The 21,250-nt window shown below is 41.4% G+C and overlaps 1 protein-coding gene across 1 annotated transcript in view; it reads right to left on the bottom strand.

Annotated features, from left to right (window-relative positions):
* Positions 1–4,404: 4,404 nt before the first annotated feature.
* The window catches only part of LOC117045522 (UPF0705 protein C11orf49 homolog), a 71,659-nt gene continuing 54,813 nt past the window's right edge, over positions 4,405–21,250 (bottom strand). The window contains exons 3-4 of the mRNA XM_033147070.1: positions 15,447–15,577; positions 4,405–4,538 (exon numbers count right to left, since the gene is read on the bottom strand). Coding sequence (XP_033002961.1) covers positions 4,405–4,538; positions 15,447–15,577 — 265 coding nt within the window. The remainder of the gene's footprint in view (positions 4,539–15,446; positions 15,578–21,250) is intronic.

Genomic DNA, 21,250 nt, shown 5'->3' on the forward strand with positions numbered 1-21,250 from the left:
CTGACGGAATTTTGCAGCTCTTATTGCTTCCAAAGTTAATTTAGCCTACATAATGAAATATATTCTACTAGGGTGTGCTTAAATTAATCTTGTTATAGTGTTCTGGCACTATTTAAGCTTTATGCTTTTGTGCAATTTCTGAACCTAAATGGAAACTGAATTATTTTAAAATGGACTCTGAATTCCATCCTGTGGTATCTTGCAATGTACATTTTTGCTAGTTTGAGGCATTTCTGCTTGCTATTACCTTTTGGATAGTTGCCAGTCCAAATAACAGTCAGATCATGGTATGCAATATACATTTTTATATTAGGTGTGAAAAGATTCTTAATGGATGTTTGCTGAAATTAATACTAAATGTAAAACAAACTCTAACATAATAAATTATGTGAATTATTCTTTATTTTGATTGATTGATTGATTCAAATCTATGCATTGTTTGACCTTGAAAAGTACTTCTTCCAAATACATACACACACACACACACACACATATTCCATTTTTTGATTGCTTTAAAAAAAGCAAATTCTCTGCTTTTGTGCTTTTAAACTATTACTTAAATAATCTGGACACGGGGTAAATTGTCAAATTGTTTTCAGATGACATTCAGGAGATTATTATCTAAAACTGTTTGTGAGGAGTTCCCAAAAGAATCTATTCAAACTCAGTAAAGGCATAGCAAAAAATGGCAGACAGTTAATAGCTAATAAGCAACGCACACTGGTAACAATTCTAATCACACATATTGACTGATGAGTTCTGAAGTGGCTGTAGCAACCCAAGATGTGGGCATCATCATAGTTAGCATGTTGACAATATCAAGCTAGTACATGAAAGACGGACAAATAGTTTTTGGCCTTTATTTGTATTATTTTGGAACAAGATCATGTCTACCCATTTTCTTCCACCTCAAGCTGTAAATTATTTTAATTATTTAACAGAAATTATATACTGTTTACTTGGACAAGAAACCTCTAAGCAGTTTGTGCGCCTGTTTTGTATTTCAATGTTATGACTTAAAAAGAAAAAAACAGGCAAAACTTTCCTCTTCTCCCCAGCCTTTATTTAATTAAGCAATATATGGCCTTTTTCAAAATTGTGGGTTTTTTGATGTTGTTCCTATGTATGTATTTTTGTGTTGTTATATTGTAAATCACACTGTGATCCTCAGATGAAGGGCAGTATAGAAAGTTAACAAATAAATGTATGTCGCATTAGCGAGCTGCCGCAGTGAAAATGCCAACCTTAATGTTCAGATTAGTTATTGTGCATATGGAAGGGCTGGATGCAAATGTAATAAGGGAGGGTTTAGCATGTTTTATATTCTACCATGTCAACATTCTAAGTTCGTAATGTAAATGACTGTGTTTCCTTCACTGGAACTGTCAAACAGAATCCTAAAAGGTTATTGTGACATGCCATTAAGCATTCAATGGCTGAACCTGAAGACTGTTGAAATTAGTGCAGTACACTCAACTAATATGTAGTCTCCATAAGCAGAAAGGAGTATGTTAATACTGACACAAATGTAGGGAATTCCCAAGCTAACAAGATGATAAATTTGGCCCATGTAGGTTTTGTTCTGGCAGATACTTTGATGAAAACAGATTTGCTTCAGCTGTCCTCAGCTTTAGCAAATCATGAGGTAAAATCTTGGCTATCTGAACAAGAAACCACCTGTTAGGTACAACATCTAAAATGCTTTTATATCTCTAATGACTGAAACTTTTAATTAGGGAATTTGTCTCCCAAGCGGGTGGGGTACAAATTTTCCTTTCTTCTCTGAAAGGAGATAAATGCTAAAAGACTGCATGATTTATTTTCTTCACACCTTTTTGCTTGCTTGTTGGAAAATGTGATATGACTGACTTAATGTAAAATTAAAGCAGAGCAGGGGCGAGAGAGGGAATTTTACATTTTCTGTCCCTTGAAACCTCTTAACAGGCTTTCCTATATTTGGATGTCATCCAGAAACTCTATTGAGCAGTTTTGGTAAGCCCCTTTTCTCCCTGCTAGGCCAGGTATACAGCTGTATGCAGCCTTTGTGTGCAGCTTTCAAATATGGAAATTGCTTTGCCTTATAGCAGTGAAAGGGGTGCTCATTCCATCTTGTTCTCGTCTCTGCCCATCTTTTCAAGGGCAGTTCTGTAAGAATGACTGACTTCTTGGGAAACAGCAGGAGAATGCCTTTGGGAAAGTTGTATTCCACACCCAAAGCTCATAGGATTGCCATGAATCCCAAGAAGGGTGAGTCTGTGCCTTTATTTTCTTGGGGTTTCTTTCCCACCCTTTAGCCTTTATGAATAATCATTGGGTAGGGAATCTTGCTGACAAGGAACATGTTTACATGAATCTTTTTTCATGCAGGACTAACTAGTTCTGAATGTAGATCTCTTTCAACTACATTAACTAGTTTACTGTCAAGCATAAGTGCTTGACAGCTCTTGCAGAAGCGATTTATTTTATTTTAGCTCACTGATGCTATTCTTGTGAGACGCACTAAGGGCCAAACTGGAGAATACATTAAATGCATGATTACATTTACATATTTTAATTCCCCCACCCCCTTAAATTCGGTTGAGCCCCTGCAATTTAGATCAGCACCGCAGGGGAGGTGTTTGACCCATGTGCCCTGTACCACAGTTCCAACAAAAAATAATCCCCAAGAGTGAAGCAGCTTTGGGCAGAAAATTTAAATATAAAGATATGCAAATATGACCCCTTAGTTAGCTTATTGTCTAGCATACTGTAGTTTTGTACAGAAGGAAGTTCTGCCCTACCCATTGAACTGGTGTCTTCAGTATGTTGTATTCAATAATTTTTTGGCTTGGTGTGGATGGGTGGGGAAAGCGCTATCTTGGTCCCTCCTCTGTTTTCTGTGTTTTCTTCTTACTGGAGGATTTCAGGTAAGCATAAATCTTTCAACACAAATCTGTGAATGTGTTCAGTTCTCATTTAGAACAGGATATACAAAACTCTTCAGGATTTAAGGATAGAGGCTGAATGCAGTACAAAAATCCACAGAAAACCATCCCAAATCCCCAACATAACTCCCTAAATAGACCACTTTTTAAGAGAGATTCCCCAACTCTCATTTGCAAGGATTAAAAATACGCCTGCATGAATGTTATGAATCAATGCAATCCAGCTTTGTCAGTTGATAACTTAGTTGATAAATGTAGCAAAACTTTTGCTCGTGCAGGGACAGACCATGGTTATTAAGGTGAAAAAAAATCACCTTTATTTCTCTTCTATGGCCTTCTGATATTGGAGAAAAATGTTTGCATATTATATAAGATGCTAACTTGATGCATTATATTACTGCTGTTTATATGCTCTAGTGGCGTAGGAGTATTTATGTTAAAAGCAAACGAGTTCAGGCATGCTTCATTTATTATTTCTGATTACCACAAATAATTCAATTCATGCAAGTAAGACAAAATGCTCAGGTAGAGCTACACAGAACACTTGTCATGAGTTTTCACTTATCAAAAGCTGTGCTTGCCTAGGCTGTGCATTGGTGAGACAAGGTGTGGTAATGAGTACAGGAGTAGGAGTTGGGAGTGCCGAAATTCTAATCCTATGGCTTTCACAGCCTTCGGCAAATAATTTAAACATGTTGTTCCTAGGTTATTTCAAGTGTAATCTGAGTAGTATGCATGGAAGGCAGTGAATCCATTGTTTTTGGTTTGATGGTTGAAGCCACTAATATACACTATGTACTTCTTGGGTAACAAGGTTTGAGCTTAATAAAACGTGGTTTTCAGTGTTTATACAAAGTTATCCCTGGTTAATCTCCATCAAATACGTTTCAAGCTTTTATTAAAATCATGCCTCAAGTTGAGAGGGTGGGAAAGACGTGGGGCGTTTAAAAAGAAAGCTACATTTAAAAAAATGCTGTATGTTACGAGGCTTGTACAGAGATGTATCAGTTGGTGAACATAATGTCCGGTAATTTTTAAGTACTGTAGCTGTTTTAATATTAAGACCTTGTCCATATAGTTTTACTTTTTATTGCTTTCAATAAAAGACAAGATTAAGGAAGTGATATGTTACGCCCCATATCTATATGTGGCGTAAGATGACTGCTGGAAAACTGCAGGTATCCCAGATGTACTGAGATCTAGCAAAATTTGTTTAGAAAGGATAAATTATTTACAAACAAAGCAAAACACTTTTGTTTCCCTTTTGCCACAGCAAAAGTTAGTGTGCAGAAGTATCCAATGACCAAACTGGATAATAATTATAGGGGAAAAGGTAGATATACTCAAGAGAGGAAACTACCATGTAAAAGGGATTAGCCAGGTGTTGCTCAAGATTCAGTGGTGCCATTTGAGTTCCATGGCTCGCCTGGTTTCAGTCAGGTTATTTTTGAGACAATAATAATGTCACAGTAATTCTCAATTATGAATAGGTGGTAGGCTGGGTAAGATGAGGTGGTGACAGCCGCAATGGGTAAAACCTTTGACAAAGATTGACACCTTTCTTATCCGTTCCTTTGTTCTCAGTTAAAATTGACAAGTGCTCTTCAGGAAGAACTGCCAAAAAAAGTCAATAGCAACTGCATCTCATTAAAACATAGCAACACAAATACACATTTGATGTTGCCTTAGGGCTGCATCTCACTTTCCTTTTTGTATCCAGGTACACACTGTGGAGGAGTGCAAAATTGTCCTGGCCCTCCCCAGCCAAGAAAGGCACACTTCTGATAGTTAACCCTTTATTGACAAGAAAAGCACTTACAGCAGCTTCCACAGTGCTCCACACACAGAAACTTCTAGCCTCTAGGCAGCTGTCCAGAGATTTAGACCCTGCAGAGCAATTGCAGCAACAGAGAGACCCCTGCTCCACTGTTGGCTAATATACCCGCCCCTGACAGGTTGTGTGATCATAACCTGAGACGTCGCCGTTGCTCTTCCCAAGCCCCTCCTGTTTCTAGGAGGCAGCAGGGCAAAGGGAAGTGGGGAGTCTACTGGACTGTCCATCAGTTGAACAGCCTCTTCTTCTTCCGCCACATCTGGTGCTCGTTCCTCCATCTCAGACTGCCCTGACTACCCCTCTTCCCCTGGCTCCTGCCTTGCAGGCAGCATCAAATCCTATAAATCACTGGTCCCCTCTCCTGTGTCACTCTCCGGGGGCCCTGCCTATGCCACACACTGCCAATCCCTGGAAAAAATATGTGTACATGGCAATAGATATGGAGGGTTGCCTTTTTCAACAAGGAAGCACCAACCGGGCAAGAACTGGGCTGCTACTTCAACACTGTTTAAGGAGACTAATTCTACATGTAGGTAGCTTTTCTATTTGTCAGAGTATGAGTATACTTTTACCCAGACTTGCATACTTTTCTACAAACAAGTAGAAGAGAACTGGGCCCAATAGATGTTCCTCATCTTCTCATCTCTGGCAGTTACTATTTGCTTTGTGAAGAAGTATTTCCCTTTGTCTGTCTTGAATTTTCCAACATTCAGAATTCATTGGGTGCCTCCAGGTTCTAGTGTTACAAGAAAAGCTTCCTCCAAACAGTTTCTCCACAACATGCGTAATCTTCTACATCTCCGCGTCCTCTTAATCACATTTCCTCTAATCTAAAAAGGCTCATATGTTGTAACCTTTTCTCATAGAAAATTTGCTTCAGTACCTTCATCGTTTCGGTTGCCTTTTCCTGAACCTTGTCCAGTTCTACAATTTGCTTTTTGAGGTAAAGCAACAAGAACTGTATACAGTAATCCAAGTGCAGTCACACCATAGCTTTGTATAACAGTGTTATGATATTGGCACTTTTATTTTCAATTCCCTTTCTAATAATCCCTAGCATGGAATTTGACTTTTTCACAGCTGCTGGTTTTTTAAAAAAAGGTGTTATGTTGGCCACTTCCAGTCCTCAGAGGCTGATGTTAGGGACAGGTTACATATTTTTGTTAGAACAACAGCAACTTCACATTTGAGTTCTTTAACAACTCTCAGGTGAATACCATCTGGACCCAGTGATTCATCCATTTCTAATTCATCAACAAAATCTGGAGCTTCCTTTCTAGTCACTACAATTCACCTCAGTTCTTCAGACCCCCTTCTTGAAAAACTCCAGCTACAGGGATCTTGCCCACACCTTCTGCTGTACGGGCAGAGGCAGATAATTCATTCAGCTTCTCTGCAACCTCCTTTAGCACACCTTTTACTCTTTTGTTGTTCAAAAGTCCAACTACTTTGCTTGACAGTCTCCTGCTTCTCATGTATTTAAATAATTTGTTGGTGGTGGTCTTAATATTTTTAGCATTGTGTTCATAGATATATATTTAGCATTCCTTATTCTTCACATGCATTTATTTCCTCAAAATTTGGGCTCCTTTTCGTTCTCCTCATTTCAATACAGCTTCCATTTTCTGAAGGAAGACTTTTTGCCTCCAACAGCTTCATTGACTCTGCTTATTAATCATGCTGGCATCCTCTTCGCTTACGTATCAGTTTTCCTGATCTGTGGTAGACACTCTAGATGAGTTTTTATTATTGTGATTGTGAATAACCCCCAAGCATTCTGGAAGGATTTGACCCTGGCTGGATCTAGACACATCAAAGAAGTGTTTCAGCTTAAAGTGGTGTGAATTTAAACAGGGAAAACAGGTAGAGAAAAACAGGACTCCACATCGCCCTCTGGTGGCACACTGTTATATCACATATACAACACATATAAATTGCTTTTTCTTCACCATTCTAGCTGAGTCCCCTCTTTACTTTCCCTTTCAACATCCTTTTTACCAATCCTCTCATTTTTTTAGCTTCCTTTAAGTCAAATATGACGAACTTTCTCGGGAATTCGGTTGCACTGCGTTCCTTGCTCACAATCCGTTCAACAAACTCTTACAAATTCACACAGGTGTTTGGGCACCACCTAAGATCAAGTCTAGAGTTGTCTCTCCTCTGATCAGTTCCATGACCAGCTGCTATGGGGCACAGTCATTTGGAGTCTCTAGACATTTGACCTTTACCAGTCACCTCTTTGTCACGACTGGAACACACATTTTACCCAGGCTATTTGAGGCTAATTGATGCCACCCATTGCTGCAGCACTTCCTCCTTTGGATGACTCCTCAGTTTCATTCACTGCCTCATTTTAGTCAGGGTGGAGATAGTCTGTCTCCAGTCCTAAATTACTCTGAGGCCTGGTTTTGCCACCCACAGCGACTCTGTGGAGGAGTCTGCCCCTTTGGGGATTTCTTGTTGGGACTCTTATGTCGTTCTTTGATGTGCAGAGCAACACACCTCCAGAATGCCCTTCCCTGTCCTTCCTATGGAGCTATTCAGATATGCCTGTGTACCACTGGTTCTCTCAAATTATGTCCACTATATCTTAGGTTCTCCTTTAAATGCTCCAGCTGGCCCATTTCAGAAAAGTGTGCAATGTCTAGAGAAGAATGGCAATAGCCCGTCCTGAGAGAAGCAACTGTGGAAAGATTGCTTGCAGCGGAATCTGTTAAACGAACTGTTTCATTCCACACAGCCCTCTGTGTAATTGCTACTTTGTTTTTTTGTTTTGAGCAGTAAACGACAAATATATACATTCGTATAATTAGTCTTCCTTGCAAGCCCAACTTTAGAAAGCTAAGCTAGGCTTAATATTGATCACGTGAGTTGTGTTGATGAAAAGTGGATTACGAGGTTGTTAGATTTGCAACGAGCAAGACAGATGTAACTCTGGACTTTCAAGTCTTGCATTGTCTTTTGTTGGGCAGGGTAGGCCATATGTTACATAGCTTAATTTGAGATCCAGTTGTTTAGCAGAGTTTCATCCCAGAGCTATTCAAATAACCATACTGGCCCGTATGGCAGTGTGAGCTTCCATTAGCTAGCTGCCTCCATTGAGTAGCAGCCAATGGCAAAGGACATTTTACTAGCTGCAGCCACCAAACAGCAACTGACAGCCATGTTTCTGCTGTGCCTCTATACCAGGGGTCAGCAAACTTTTTCAGCAGGGGGCCGGTCCACTGTCCCTCAGACCTTGTGGGGGGCTGGACTATATTTTTTGGGGGAGGAATGAACAAATTCCTATGCCCCACAAAGAACCCAGAGATGCATTTTAAATAAAAGGACACATTCTACTCATGTAAAAACACGCTGATTCCCAGACCATCCGTGGGCCGGTTTGAGAAGGCGATTGGGTCGGATCCAGCCCCCAGGCCTTAGTCTGCCTACCCATGCTCTATACCATCCTGTGCCAATGCAAACAAATGATGCTATCAACCTGATGGTGTTATCAACAAAATAAATCTCTGCACAGATGCTATGGGGAAGCACCTGCACCACCTTTACCGGTAAGTACCTCAAGGGAACAGGGTGTTCTTTCCTTCTTAGCTGCACCTCAGCAGTGGCAGCTGGGAACAAAAGTGTGCTTCACTGCGGGGGTGCACAATTCAGCCGAAACACTTTCGACCCCATTGGTCTCAATGTGGGAGTCACAGAGTTGTTTAACTCTTCCCTGCTGAAATCAACAGAAGAATACACATTAACCCTGGACAGATTGTGCCTCTGGGAGATGTTTTTGCTTCTTAATCGTTCCAAAAAATCAGCATGTTTTTTGTCCTGATTGAGACTGCCTCCTCTCCTCATGACAAGCCAAAAAAGAGCTTCTCAAAGCAAAATGTATTTAATTGGCTGAAGAGCACTAAAAGAAAAATATAATAATTAAAACCAGAGAGTCACCAAGTCTTGCAAGCCACAGGGGTTGAGGAGAGGCACGTGCTGACCTCGTGAAACTCCACAGGAGATCCTGGAGGGACTGTTTATACTTAGGAAATACAATTTTAATTAAACTGTCCTGGGGAACAGACAACAAACTCCAAAGAGCAGGTCACCAAGATTCCAAAGGTCAACTGAAGACAAAGCAGAAAGGAGACACTTCTTTCATTTTAGAAAGTTCCTATGCACAAGCACAAGCTCTTTTAGCAGGAGATTTAAAAAATACCCACGATGCAGAGTAAAATGGAATTAATCTGCATCTGCTCTTCACATTATGAGATTTTGTCATCACAAATACAGTACAAATGTTACAGATATTTATTGCCTACAAGTGTTATTATCACCAAAAAGCATTTTTATATTCTAATGATTTACAATACATGCTTTTGTCTGTTCTCCAAGCAACCCTAGGAACACAGGATGCTCCTTATACTGAATCAGGCAATTGGTCCATCCAGCTCAGTATTGTCTACACTGACTAGCAGGAGGTCTCCAGGGTTTCAGACCCTTCCTGGGGATGCTGAGGATGGAACCTGAAACCCTCTGCAGCTGCTCATGCACTGAGTTACTGCTCTTCCCTAATAAATGCAGGACACTGGTTCCATTTTACAGATTTGTGTCTGATATTAAGAAGAATGCATTGATCTGCTATTTCCCTGGTCAGCACCCCTAGATCAGTCACTTTCTAAATTGCTTCACTATGGCATGGTACTTGTTACAGGTTTATGGGTGCTAAATGCCTGGGCTCAGTAAATGTTATAATTTAATTAGAGCTTGTGTGTTAAAACACGATGTCAGACCCATGTGTCTTAAGATGTGTTAGATGCTTTAACCCCCTGGAATTAGCATGTGTGAAAAGGCAATTATGTTAGGCAAACTTTATAAATTGTGTATTAGACACGGCTAAAGAAGAGGAAATCAACCTGTGTTAAAAAGTTAATTAACTCAAATATCCTTGGAGGTGTTAGCCTGTGGTTAGCACAACAATGCATCAAAGGAAAACTCTGGGAGGTGACAATGGAGTGGGGCCCCCTTTCACTCTAAAGATAAAGGGAAGCCATGTGTTTTAGAATGAGGGAATGTTAGGTGTTACACAACAGGGAAGGAAGTAGTGGACTGGAGAAACAGTCAAAGAGCAATGGCTGGGGTCGGTTTGAACACAATGCTGCACTTATGGAGTGGGTGCAGAACCTCCTGGGGTATGAATGCTGAGCACCTCAAGGCTCAAGTTCCATATATGTGTAAAGAAACAAGACACCAAGATGAAGCTCTACCAGGCTTGCGTGTCGAGCATGCTGTTTAAGGGAAGTGAGTCATGGGGCAACTTACACCCACCAGCAGCAACACCTCAATGCCTTCTACATGCGCTGTGTCAGGAAGATTTGGGGCATCGCATGGCAGGAGAGACTCAAATGAAGATGTGCTGCCCCAAGCCCACATTCTCAGCATGTTCACAATTCTGCCTCAGCGATGTCTATGCTGGGTTGGTCACGTCCACAGAATGGAAGATGGCAGGATTCCCAAGGGCGTGCTCTACAGGGAGGTGGCCATTAGCAGACTAACTCTGCATCACAATGATGTCTGCAAAGGTGACATGAACACTGGCAACTTCAACTCCACCATGTGCAATCCTTTGCAGATGACCGCAATAACCAGAGACAATCAGGTCATGTACCCAAAGCAATGACCAGAGGAGGAATGAATGCTAGGAGGATCGCAGAGAGAAGAAACGCCATGGTGCATCTGTGACAGCAAAACCAGATGCCTTCGTCTGCCCCAGCTGCAACAAAACATGTTTTTCCTGTATCATTCTATATAGCCACAGCAGGCGCTATAACTCTCCAACAGTTTGACTTCACTCCTGAAGGCGCGCTCTCTTCCATTGTCTCTAAAGACAGATGGGTGCCAACCATTACACACCATACAGTTAAAGCACTCTGTGAAAAAAGAGGATCCTCAGAACTACACCTTGTTAACAGCACCGGGAGCTGTAGCACTGTGAGGAGTAAACTACAGTTGCCAGTATTCTGGTGTGGTGGAGAAAGCACTTTAAATGTATGGTGTATATGCAGCTTATATAATTTTGTTCCACACTTTGCACTTAACTGTGGTGTACTATTCAGTCCAATTATGCAAGAGGAGGGATGGGCCACCAATCCAAGATAAAATGTAGCATCTTCAAGATGCAAAATGAAAGCAGCTGCTGAAGCCAAGCTGGCCAGATGTACTGCTGTGTAAAGATTTAAAAGGCAGCAAAGGAGATGGACTAAAACAGAAGAGCAGTGGAAGCAGCAATTATTCTTCATTTATTTGGAATTACTCTTCATCTATTATTTAATTGTCAAAGCTAACAAATATTTACTTAAGTCATATTTTAAGGTACTCTCCATCAGTTAAAAAGATTCCTTTGTCTATGCATCCAACTGCAACTTTCTACATTCATAGCTAAGTGTGTCTGCTGGGCTTAACCAGGAAGGTTTAGAGCAAAGAACATGCATTTTCCAAGTTACTACATGTTTACCCCAAGATCGAACAGCAAACAGCAAACAGGGGTTTCTATATACAGTACAAAAGAAGAAGCATCTGGCAAGCTGGTTTGACTGGTGAGTCAGTTCTTTCCTGCGTTCCCATGGTTTGAGTGGAAACTCCATTTCCTGGACTAAGTTGGTAGTGGCACAAAATGCCATTTTAAAAAAAACACCCACTGCCAGATTAAAATTCTAGATGGGATCTGAAACTGTGCTCCTGGCTGTTTTTATCACTGCCACCTCTCCCAGAGGTGAAAAGTCAAGGTCATTTGAATATATATTAAATAATTTAAATATACCCAGTTTTGAATTGTCCGTACCATTAAGGCCGCATTTGTAAAATGTTTAGGAGGCAAACAAAAGGCATTTGCCAGATTTGGTGGTTGGCGTCTGGCAAGTGGATTCCCCCCCCCCCCCGGCATTATGCCCTTGCTGTGGAACTCCCCACCAACAAAGATCCAATTGGCACCTGCATCAACTTCTGTTAACTGCCAGGCAATACCTGTCCTATTTACCTGGACTTCTAGCTGTTAATTTGGGGGGGGGGGATTCATTTTAATTTATTGCAGAGTTTTATATGCTTCACCATGCTTTTCTTTCTGGCATGATGGCTTCCACAGCGCTGAATTGGTGATTTGGGCCTTTATTTTTGTATGCTGGTGCATTTTTTATTTGTCTGCTGTTTCTTTTTATTATGATTCATGATTTTTAAAAACAGAACCACCTTCTGGGTTCCTAGGTACTCCTGCCCCATTTATGTAATCCTTCTGCTTGCACTTGATTTCATTTGAGCAAAATGTCTATGATTATGGTGTACAAGATGCATGTGTATAAACGGAAGGCCTGCATATTGCAGGGATCACTTGGAAGGGCACTTTGCACAGAGACATACTGTAGCCTCCAGTTGGTGACGGAAGTCACACTATTCAGATTCAGGGGTAGTGAACAGGTTTGCCCCTAAATACACAAACACACACACTTGTCCCCAAAAGAGTAGTCTGATTTTCTTCATCAGACTGACAGCTATTTACATACACAGAAGACACAAAAGAGTGCACTTAGAACAGGGGTAGGCAACCTAAGGCCCATGGGCCAGATGCAGCCCAATCGCCTTCTCAATCCGGCCCATGGATGGTCCGGGAATCAGCGTGTTTTTACATGAGTAGAATGTGTGCTTTTATTTAAAATGTATCTCTGGGTTATTTGTGGCGCATAGGAATTCGTTCATTCCCCCCCCACCACCACCACATGGTCTGAGGGATGGTGGACCAGCCCATGGCTGAGAAAGGCTGCTGACCCCTGACTTAGAATCAGCACCAGGGTGCAGCTACACAAACCCATCCGTGTTGTTTCTTGGGCATGCTCAAGTGTGACTATACAAGTGCAGCAGTAACCAGGAACTGGCTTTTACATAAGCACATGCCGTAGCAATGGAATAAAAACTGGCATGTATAGACACTATTCCAACCATTTCCTGGGAACAGAAAACTATATTTCTTCCTCAGTCTCCCCACTTACAGATTTTGCAAGGAAGATGTAAAACTGCACTTCCTGAAGTGTTCAAATTAGAAACAGAAGATTGTGAATTTTACTAGCCAGTATAACTTAAATATTTCAACTGTTTGTTCCTTAATTTCTCCACTCCCAAGATTGTCTGCCTCTTGCAGATTCATAACAGGATCCCCCAATGTATCAGAATGTGTGCTAATCCATGAGAGGCTGATAATGTAGATAAACCTGCTGGGTCAATAAGTAAACTGTGGTTAGTTTCCAGTCCCTCCCAGTACTGATTCTGTGCCTCTCAGCTAGCTTACACCTCATTGAAATGAAGAGATGTGAACCAGCTGAGCAATTTGAGGATTTCATACATACTTTGCATTACATCACTGAAGCTCATGTTTCCAGTGACTATATTTTATGATGCACCACAGGACATCTGGAATTATCACTCCAGCCATTGAGAGCAAAACAACAACTCCTGTCTCCCAGAAAAACCAAACCAGTATCCCAGTAAGAAAATTTCAAGCCCCAAATTTTGGTTGTTAAAAAATTATAAACAAATAACCAAGCTTTAAAAGCATCCTAACTGGAACTAGATTTTAAAAGCTGGAGTATACAGTGACTAAACTAAATCATATTGATTGGAACAACAGAGAAAACCCAGTCTACTACAGATACAATGGATGGATAAAGTGGTAATTAGCATAAGCTGCTAATTATGTGTTTTGAATTGCCTGAGCAAAGACAACAAGCCTGTAAAAGTCAAACCAAGTAAAAAAGTCACAGAAAAAATAAGTTTGAGCATTTCTTCCATTTAGGTTTTTAAAAAATAAATATAAAAATACTTTTGTACAGGGCTGGATGCAATAGTACTGAGTCCTTTTTACAAACATGTCTCTTTTCTTTTCTCTGTAAACACCCCAACAATCTCCCAAATACAGAGTTTAAGTACCATTATGTATTTTATGTATCTTTATGTCCCTTATCTAAGCAATAAGGATTCTCGAGCCAAGCCATGGTGTGTTAAATGAACACCACAGTCTTAAGGTCTACTGGAGTTCAAGAAGGATACTGACAAGCTGGAACGTGTCCAGAAGAGGGCAACCAAAATGGTCAAAGGCCTGGAAACAATGCCTTATGAGGAACGGCTTAGGGAGCTGGGTATGTTTAGCCTGGAGAAGAGAAGGTTAAGGGGTGATATGATAGCCATGTTCAAATATATAAAAGGATGTCATATAGAGGAGGGTGAAAGGTTGTTTTCTGCTGCTCCAGAGAAGCGGACACGGAGCAATGGATTCAAACTACAAGAAAGAAGATTCCACCTAAACATTAGGAAGAACTCCCTGACAGTGAGAGCTGTTCGGCAGTGGAATTTGCTACCAAGGAGTGTGGTGGAGTCTCCTTCTTTGGAGGTCTTTAAGCAGAGGCTTGACAGCCATCTGTCAGGAATGCTTTGATGGTGTTTCCTGCTTGGCAGGGGGTTAGACTAGATGGCCCTTGTGGTCTCTTCCAACTTTATGATTCTGTGGTATGGCATAATATGTTCAAGGTCTGCATGGCATAATTCAGTATGGTGGCACTAATGTGCACTAGGGGTACAACAATCAACTGAACATATGCAGCAATTATCAATATGATGGCTGGCCACCACTTACACAGCTTGGTAAGAAAAAAAAATCACAATGAAAGCATAGCTGTCAACTTTTCCCTTTTCTTGCGAGGAATCCTATTCAGAATAAGGGAATTTCCCTTTTAAAAAAGGGGAAAGGTGACAGCTATGCAATGAAAGCAAACGCTGATGACAATTCTGCAGGGAATTGGAAAGGTCAGATGGTTTCAACCTAAAATATACTGACTGCCTAGATGTAATGAGTTTACTGGAAAATTCTACTAAATATGGTTTTTCACTTTAATATACTAATATGCGCTCAAGCTATCTCTAATGATGCAAGTTATAAAACTGATAGACCCAAGTCTAAATTTCGACAGCACAGGACAGCTTTGACCTGCAAGCCCACCTCCCAGTGGCACAGCGTATGCTCCCGCCACCCGCAACTGGTGCTCCCCTGAGGAGGGTGGTGCCCAGAGGGAGCCCACTGCACCCAGCCTGACTAGGCATGAAATTGCTGCCTTGGAAGCATCCTTGCTCGGTGTCAACCAGCCAAGGAGAGGGGTGCCAACGCCACTGCCGACTCTCCTCTCTTCATCCCGGGTCAGGTTTGACCCGGGAATGGAGCTGCTGGCCACGGACCGGCCACTCATTGGGGTCAAGGTTTGGGCAAGCAGAGGGTGAAGAGCACCCTCTGTGCCTTAGCCAGCCCTTGCATGCCAGGCAGAGGAGGGGCACAGAGGGTGTGCTTTACCCTCCATACTCACCCAGCCATGTGGCAGGAACCTCTGCAGGGGGCGCCTGGTTCACGCCCCCCCCATTGTGTGCCTGGGGCAACGCCCCCCCCCCCCCGGAACTCCCACATTACACCAGTGCCACCTCCTAAAAATTCTATCTTTGGAGAAGCTGCCCTTCTTTTATGTAAACCTTTAGAAAACACTAGAGCTGCGAGAGAACATTCATCAATTGTGCAGAAGAATGGGAAGTTCAGACAAAAAGTCTAGACAACAAACTTCTAGTCATCAGTTCTGCTCAAGACACTAACAGAGTGTTAGAGATAGAAAGTGAAAACTCACCTCCATTTTTCCCCACAGTTCTGAAGCATCGCCAGAAGGTCCTTAGAAAGGATGCTCTATTATGGGGTGTAGCTTGGACAAAGTTGAATTCTCGGAACAAAATATGAGTTCCTTGGCGTACGCTGTTAAAGCTACAGAGAGAAAGTTAAAAAAAAATCCCACTGTCAGTCATACCAACAGGAAGCTAAAACCAGCACACAAAAAATGTCAGGTGCCCAACTTAAAGAGCATATACAAAACCCACTGGTTTTTTTGGGGGGGGGGTCGCAAAACAGCTGATATCCAACTGCTCACTAAAAGGAGGCTTATATGCATTAGTGTGGCAGATTTCAGACCTCCAATAAGCTGGAGAGCCCTAAGCTCAGGACACTTCCAGGCTGTCAAAATTTTCAGTTGTGAACTAATAACATACAGCTAAATTATAGTTCTGCATTCAAAGTTGGTATGGTGTTCTTTCACAACAAACTTCTCCCCCTCAAAACTGGACCCTTTGCAATAAGGAAAGCGATTGGGGAAAGCACTGGAAAGTGTGGGAAGTGTGGGATAACAATTGCTCCATGCCACATTGTGTACCCAGAATGAATGTTAAAAAAACAGCCCATTTCATCTAACCTCCCCACAAACTTGGTGCAAAGTAGTAAGGAAAAATGCTCAATAAGCAGGTAATCTGAAATCAACTTCTGATATTTCCCCCCCTAAAGATTCATTCGCTAGGTATGTCCAGGAAGAACAAAAGCATCTAAGAAATATTTACTTTTGCCAACGGAAACTTGACAGATACCAATGACTTGCAAGAGCATGTTTAGATCTTTTTAGACAAGATCAGTATACCTTTGGATCATTCCTGTGTAATACAAATTGTGACTTCCAACCCAAGTTATTGCTAGAGGATTGGGGTTGGGCTGGATGTTCTTTTGGGATCCCGTCCAGTCTTTGGTTCTATAGTTGTAAAACTGAGATTTGCAGAAAAACCCATTTCCAATGTTAGTCAGAGCAGATCGACTGAAATCCATGGGTCTATTCTGGGTATGTCTTAGCTAGGCATCACCCCTTGTCAAGTTTATATGAGATAATAAATGGGAAGTGCTTTGAGTACGGGAAAAAACACAATATGAATGCTATATTCAGTATCCTAAAGGCAAAAATTAAGGCAGTGCATTTACATTAAGAGTGAAGGTACCCCCCTGTCCGGCCGCCCCCAAAACCCCCAAATCAAACAAACAAACAAACCCAACTTATGTCAGTTTCAGATTTTATAGTCTGAAGCAGGGTGATGGTGGTGATATAACTGGCCTTTCCACAAACAACATAGAGGCTGTTTAGCCATGTTCCTGAAATGAATTATATCACTACATAAGCAAAAGATCAGCCCCTAATAAAATATATGGCCTGCCCTGAACCTGCTACACATGAGTATGGCATCAGCAGAATTATCTACCACTGGTTTAATTCATTTTGAGCTGTACTTGCAGCATCATGTTCCAAGAAGTAACATACACTTTAAAAACAACAACACTTTTTGTGTAACTTTTGTCATGGAATCCCTGCATAACTGTAGCAAGACTAAAAAGAGAGGGCTAATGCTTTTCATTAGCAGCTCTGTGTAAGACTTCAATGGATGGGTGGGGAGAAAATGGATGGGTTTCTGGAATTCCTCTTGACCAAATTGACGCTATTCTCTGTAACCAAAGACATTTTCGTAATGTCAGACCTGCAAGAGGAAAAAGTTAAGCTTTAATGTCAAGCAACCATTGGTCTGGAACGCGTGTAAAAATACTTTCTTAGCTGACACATTCAGCGTGGTGTTTCTTGGCAGACAGGCCACTGCAGAAGTCTTGAGTACAGTAGTACCTCTGGTTACGAACTTAATTCGTTCTGGAGGTCCGTTCTTAACCTGAAACCATTCTTAACCTGAGGTACCACTTTAGCTAATGGGGCCTCCGACTGCCACTGCCGCGTGATTTCTGTTCTCATCCTGAGGTAAAGTTCTTATCCGAGGTACTACTTCCAGGTTAGTGGAGTCTGTAACCTGAAGTGTAACCAAATGCTTTTGATTGATTGATTGATTGGCATGTGATTAGTGAGCTCACAAGCTCAGTTATACAAAAGGCTGTGAGGTTTACTTTGAGAGCATAGTAACGTGGATGCTACCCGTAGTATCAACTCCAGTACAGCACTGCTGTGAAACAGGAAAACTTGCTTCCTCTCTGACAGAGAACAAAGGACTGCCTAAATAAGAACAAATAAATATGCTACTTAGCATGCTCTGAATTACATTCTACACCTCTAGCAAGGTTTTAGCTAAGTTAGCAAGGGTTTTTAGTATTACTGTATTTTCTTATATGCCTGATGGTATGTTCTGTTCTTTCCCCCTCATAAATATTCTTCACTCCCTTAAAATATTATATGTTTTGCTCTGAGTTAATCAGAAGCTTGGGTTAAGGTGGTGGTGAGCATGGTGTCAGTGTGAAAGACTATGTGTGTGCGAAAAATTGTGAATGGGTTTGTAAGAAGCATAAACTAAACAAAAGTGCCCCTTGAAATAGATCCAGCTGAGAGCAGGACTTGGGGTCCTTGAATTTGTGACAGACGTCAACTCAAAATTTCCAAAATAAAGGATACTTTGAAGTAAGGTTATCTGTGTATGGCACTGTAATGTCCAAAATGAGGCACATCTGTTATGCTCTGCAAAGCTGTGATGTTTGTGAGTTAGGAGAACCCTTTGAAATAAGGGCCATCTGGTAACCTGACAGTTTTACTTCCAAGGTCTCTCGCTCTATTACAAAACTTCAATATATAGGAGTTGTGAACACTGCAGGGCAATGTCATTTAATAAGCTTTTTTGGTATCTTCTTTGTTTCTTTTCAGAAGGATCTTAGAAGTCAGTAATATCAAGTTTCATGTACATTTGAAAGTGCCCTTCTAAGATGCTATTAAAGTTCAACGTGCAAATTAAATAGAAACATTAATACAAATAAAATGAAAAACAGAGGCACAATAAAAGGTCCCTTCAATAAAAGTGGATTCATCTGTGCGTTATCCCTGTTCTTCTTTTAAGCTTGGCAAATGTTTCAAATCCTCCAGAGAGATCATGAAAGCATTCCCCCTAGGACAGCAGCTTAGTGAGTCTCCCGAGAGAGAATTAGTGAAAAGATTCATACTTATTCTTGGCGGAGGCAGATCTTCTCCATAGGTAGCTGCTCCACAGTAACCAAAATCTATTGGCTAACTGGATATCGTTTTAGTCCTTTAGCATTTCATAGTACAGTACCCATTTAAAAATGCCTAATACATTTATGCTTAGTTACAAGTCCGGCTCTCTCCAGGTAACTTCCAATAAGCTTATCAAGCACTCTCTGAAACATTACTTAATTTTCAAAAAAAAATTACAAAAAAGTCTAAGCTAAACATTTTTCTTTGGATATACAGTAATGAGCAGACTTAGCTACCAATGCGTACAGACACTTGGTTAGCACTATTTTTAATGCTTTAAAAATGTTGCTCAGTGGTCCAATAATGCACTAAAGCAACAGCAAGTTTTCTTCAAGATACAACTAGATTTTGATTCCCCCACCCTTTCAACAACTATTTATTTTTAGGCAACTGCTGCTGGACGATTATGAATTCTTTTATAATTATCAGGTACCGTTGGTGCTCCACAAATCAGAGGAAGACATGAGTTGTTACATGGTGGAAGATGACAAGATAAAGAGACAACCAAAATCATACTACAATGCCCCAAAGGCCTGATTCAAAGCCCAGTAAACTCAACAAAAAGCTCAAAATTATTTTGCTAACTTTGGATCAGGTGCCAGAAGCATGAAAAATGTTTAATCACAGAGTGCTATAGCTCTGTATTTAAAAATATATAGCTATAATGTTACTTTGACACCTGATGATCTCAAGATTAGCCTACTATTTTAATTATAATCTAGGTGTTATAATCTAGGTGTTGCAGTGCTCACAAGCATCTGTTAAAGGAGCTGTCATAATGCATATTATTAAAATAAAATAAAAATGACTGTTCATCCACCACCCTGCCTTTAACTGTGCATGTAGTACATAGCCAATGACCCAGTTTGCATTTCATGGTGGACCATAAAAAGGTAAAGGGACCCTTGACCATTAGGTCCAGTCGTGGACGACTCTGGGGTTACGGTGCTCATCTCGCTTTATTGGCCGAGGGAGCCGGTGTACAGCATCCGGGTCATGTGGCCAGCATGACTAAGCCGCTTCTGGTGAACCAGAGCGGCGCACGGAAACGCTGTTTACCTTCCTGCCGGAGCAGTACCTATTTATCTACTTGCACTTTGACGTGCTTTCAAACTGCTAGGTTGGCAGCAGCAGGGACCGAGCAACGGGAGCTCACCCCGTCACGGGGATTCGAACCGCCGACCTTCTGATCGACAAGCCCTAGGCTCTGTGATTTAACCCACCCGCGTCTCTATGGTGGACCATAGTTAATGGTTAACAGTGAATGCAGAGATTCACTCCTCCCCTAGTACAAGGAGGAGCCACAAAACATGATTCCAGGGCTTAGAATTACATCTGAAACAAAGACTTGGTTTGTTTCACTAAAACTAAGCATGGTCAGTAAGCAAAGAACAAACCTTGACTTATATCATTGCTGATGTACACGGTTATTCCCAAATCAAGACAAACTGTGGTTAATCTCAAATATGTTTTAGGGGGAAATTAAACAATTATTCTTGAAGTTTGCTTGTTTACCTAAACCATAATTTGTCGGAATACGTTTCACGGATCCGCCATGGATTCACATTTATTTGGTTATTTTATGAGTTTTTTCAAGGTCTACTTTTAGTATAATTGCGCGCAAAAGCGAAAGTGAAAGCATGAATGAATAGTGTGGTTCACTTATGAGATTAATCCGCCTTTATTTTATAGTTCCGGTCATGTTCAAAGTTGTTAATGAGCGTTAAACTTGCTTCCCGCCTTTTTGGAGGGCAGCAACAGTGATTTTATTGGTTGAGGCATTGATGATGATGTCACGTTTGTTCCCTAATAAAAGGCAGAGGCACCCCGCTTAGGCACGTTCTTTTTGGTTAGTCGCACGTTCTTTTACTTTAAGTTCAGGGTTTTTAGTTTAAGGGTATTGGGAGCGGGCTGGACGGGTTGGATGGGTTTTTCTTTAGTTAGAGTTAGATCGCGGAAGATTATTCGGTTTTAGTTTTAGATAGGTTCTTTTAGGTTAGCCTAGGGTTAGGCCCGCGGAAGATATTTCGGTTTTAGTTTATTTAGCTAGCCTCGCGGAAGATTGGGCGCGCAGGGACTTTAAGCTTAGGAGAACTTAGCTTAGGGGACGAGCCTACGCGGGTTCTGCCGAAGCCACTAAAGATACAACCGGCGTCTGTCTTCCTTTGGGGTTAATAGGGGGGAGTAAAGTAAAAATTTTAATTTCTTTAAGTTGGTCCGTCTATTCAGAGTCAGGGTATATATTTTATTTCACGAGGCAACTTTTCATTAAAGAAGGCAATTAGGAACTCACACACCATCAGTCTTCAATTGGCTTACTCATCATCCTTCAGACTGTGAGGCTTGGCCGGCGACCGTGCTCAAAAGCACGCGGAACGCTGGCCGCTTTCCCCGCAACTGGTACCTCGTGCATAACCAGTCCAAGGCCGTGCACGAGGAGCTCCAGCACCCAAACCCCGACAAGTGGTGCCTTCTCTGAGGCAAAGCGTAGTCGAAAGTCGCTTCCACGAAGACTCCGGTTAAAGGCAACATATCGGAAGTGGCTCGGAAACAGACGTTGAGAGGTGAGGTATAACAGCCCGGTTTATCCA

The sequence above is a fragment of the Lacerta agilis genome, chromosome 1, assembly GCF_009819535.1.
Source record: "Lacerta agilis isolate rLacAgi1 chromosome 1, rLacAgi1.pri, whole genome shotgun sequence".
Classification (NCBI taxonomy): Eukaryota; Metazoa; Chordata; class Lepidosauria; order Squamata; family Lacertidae; genus Lacerta; species Lacerta agilis.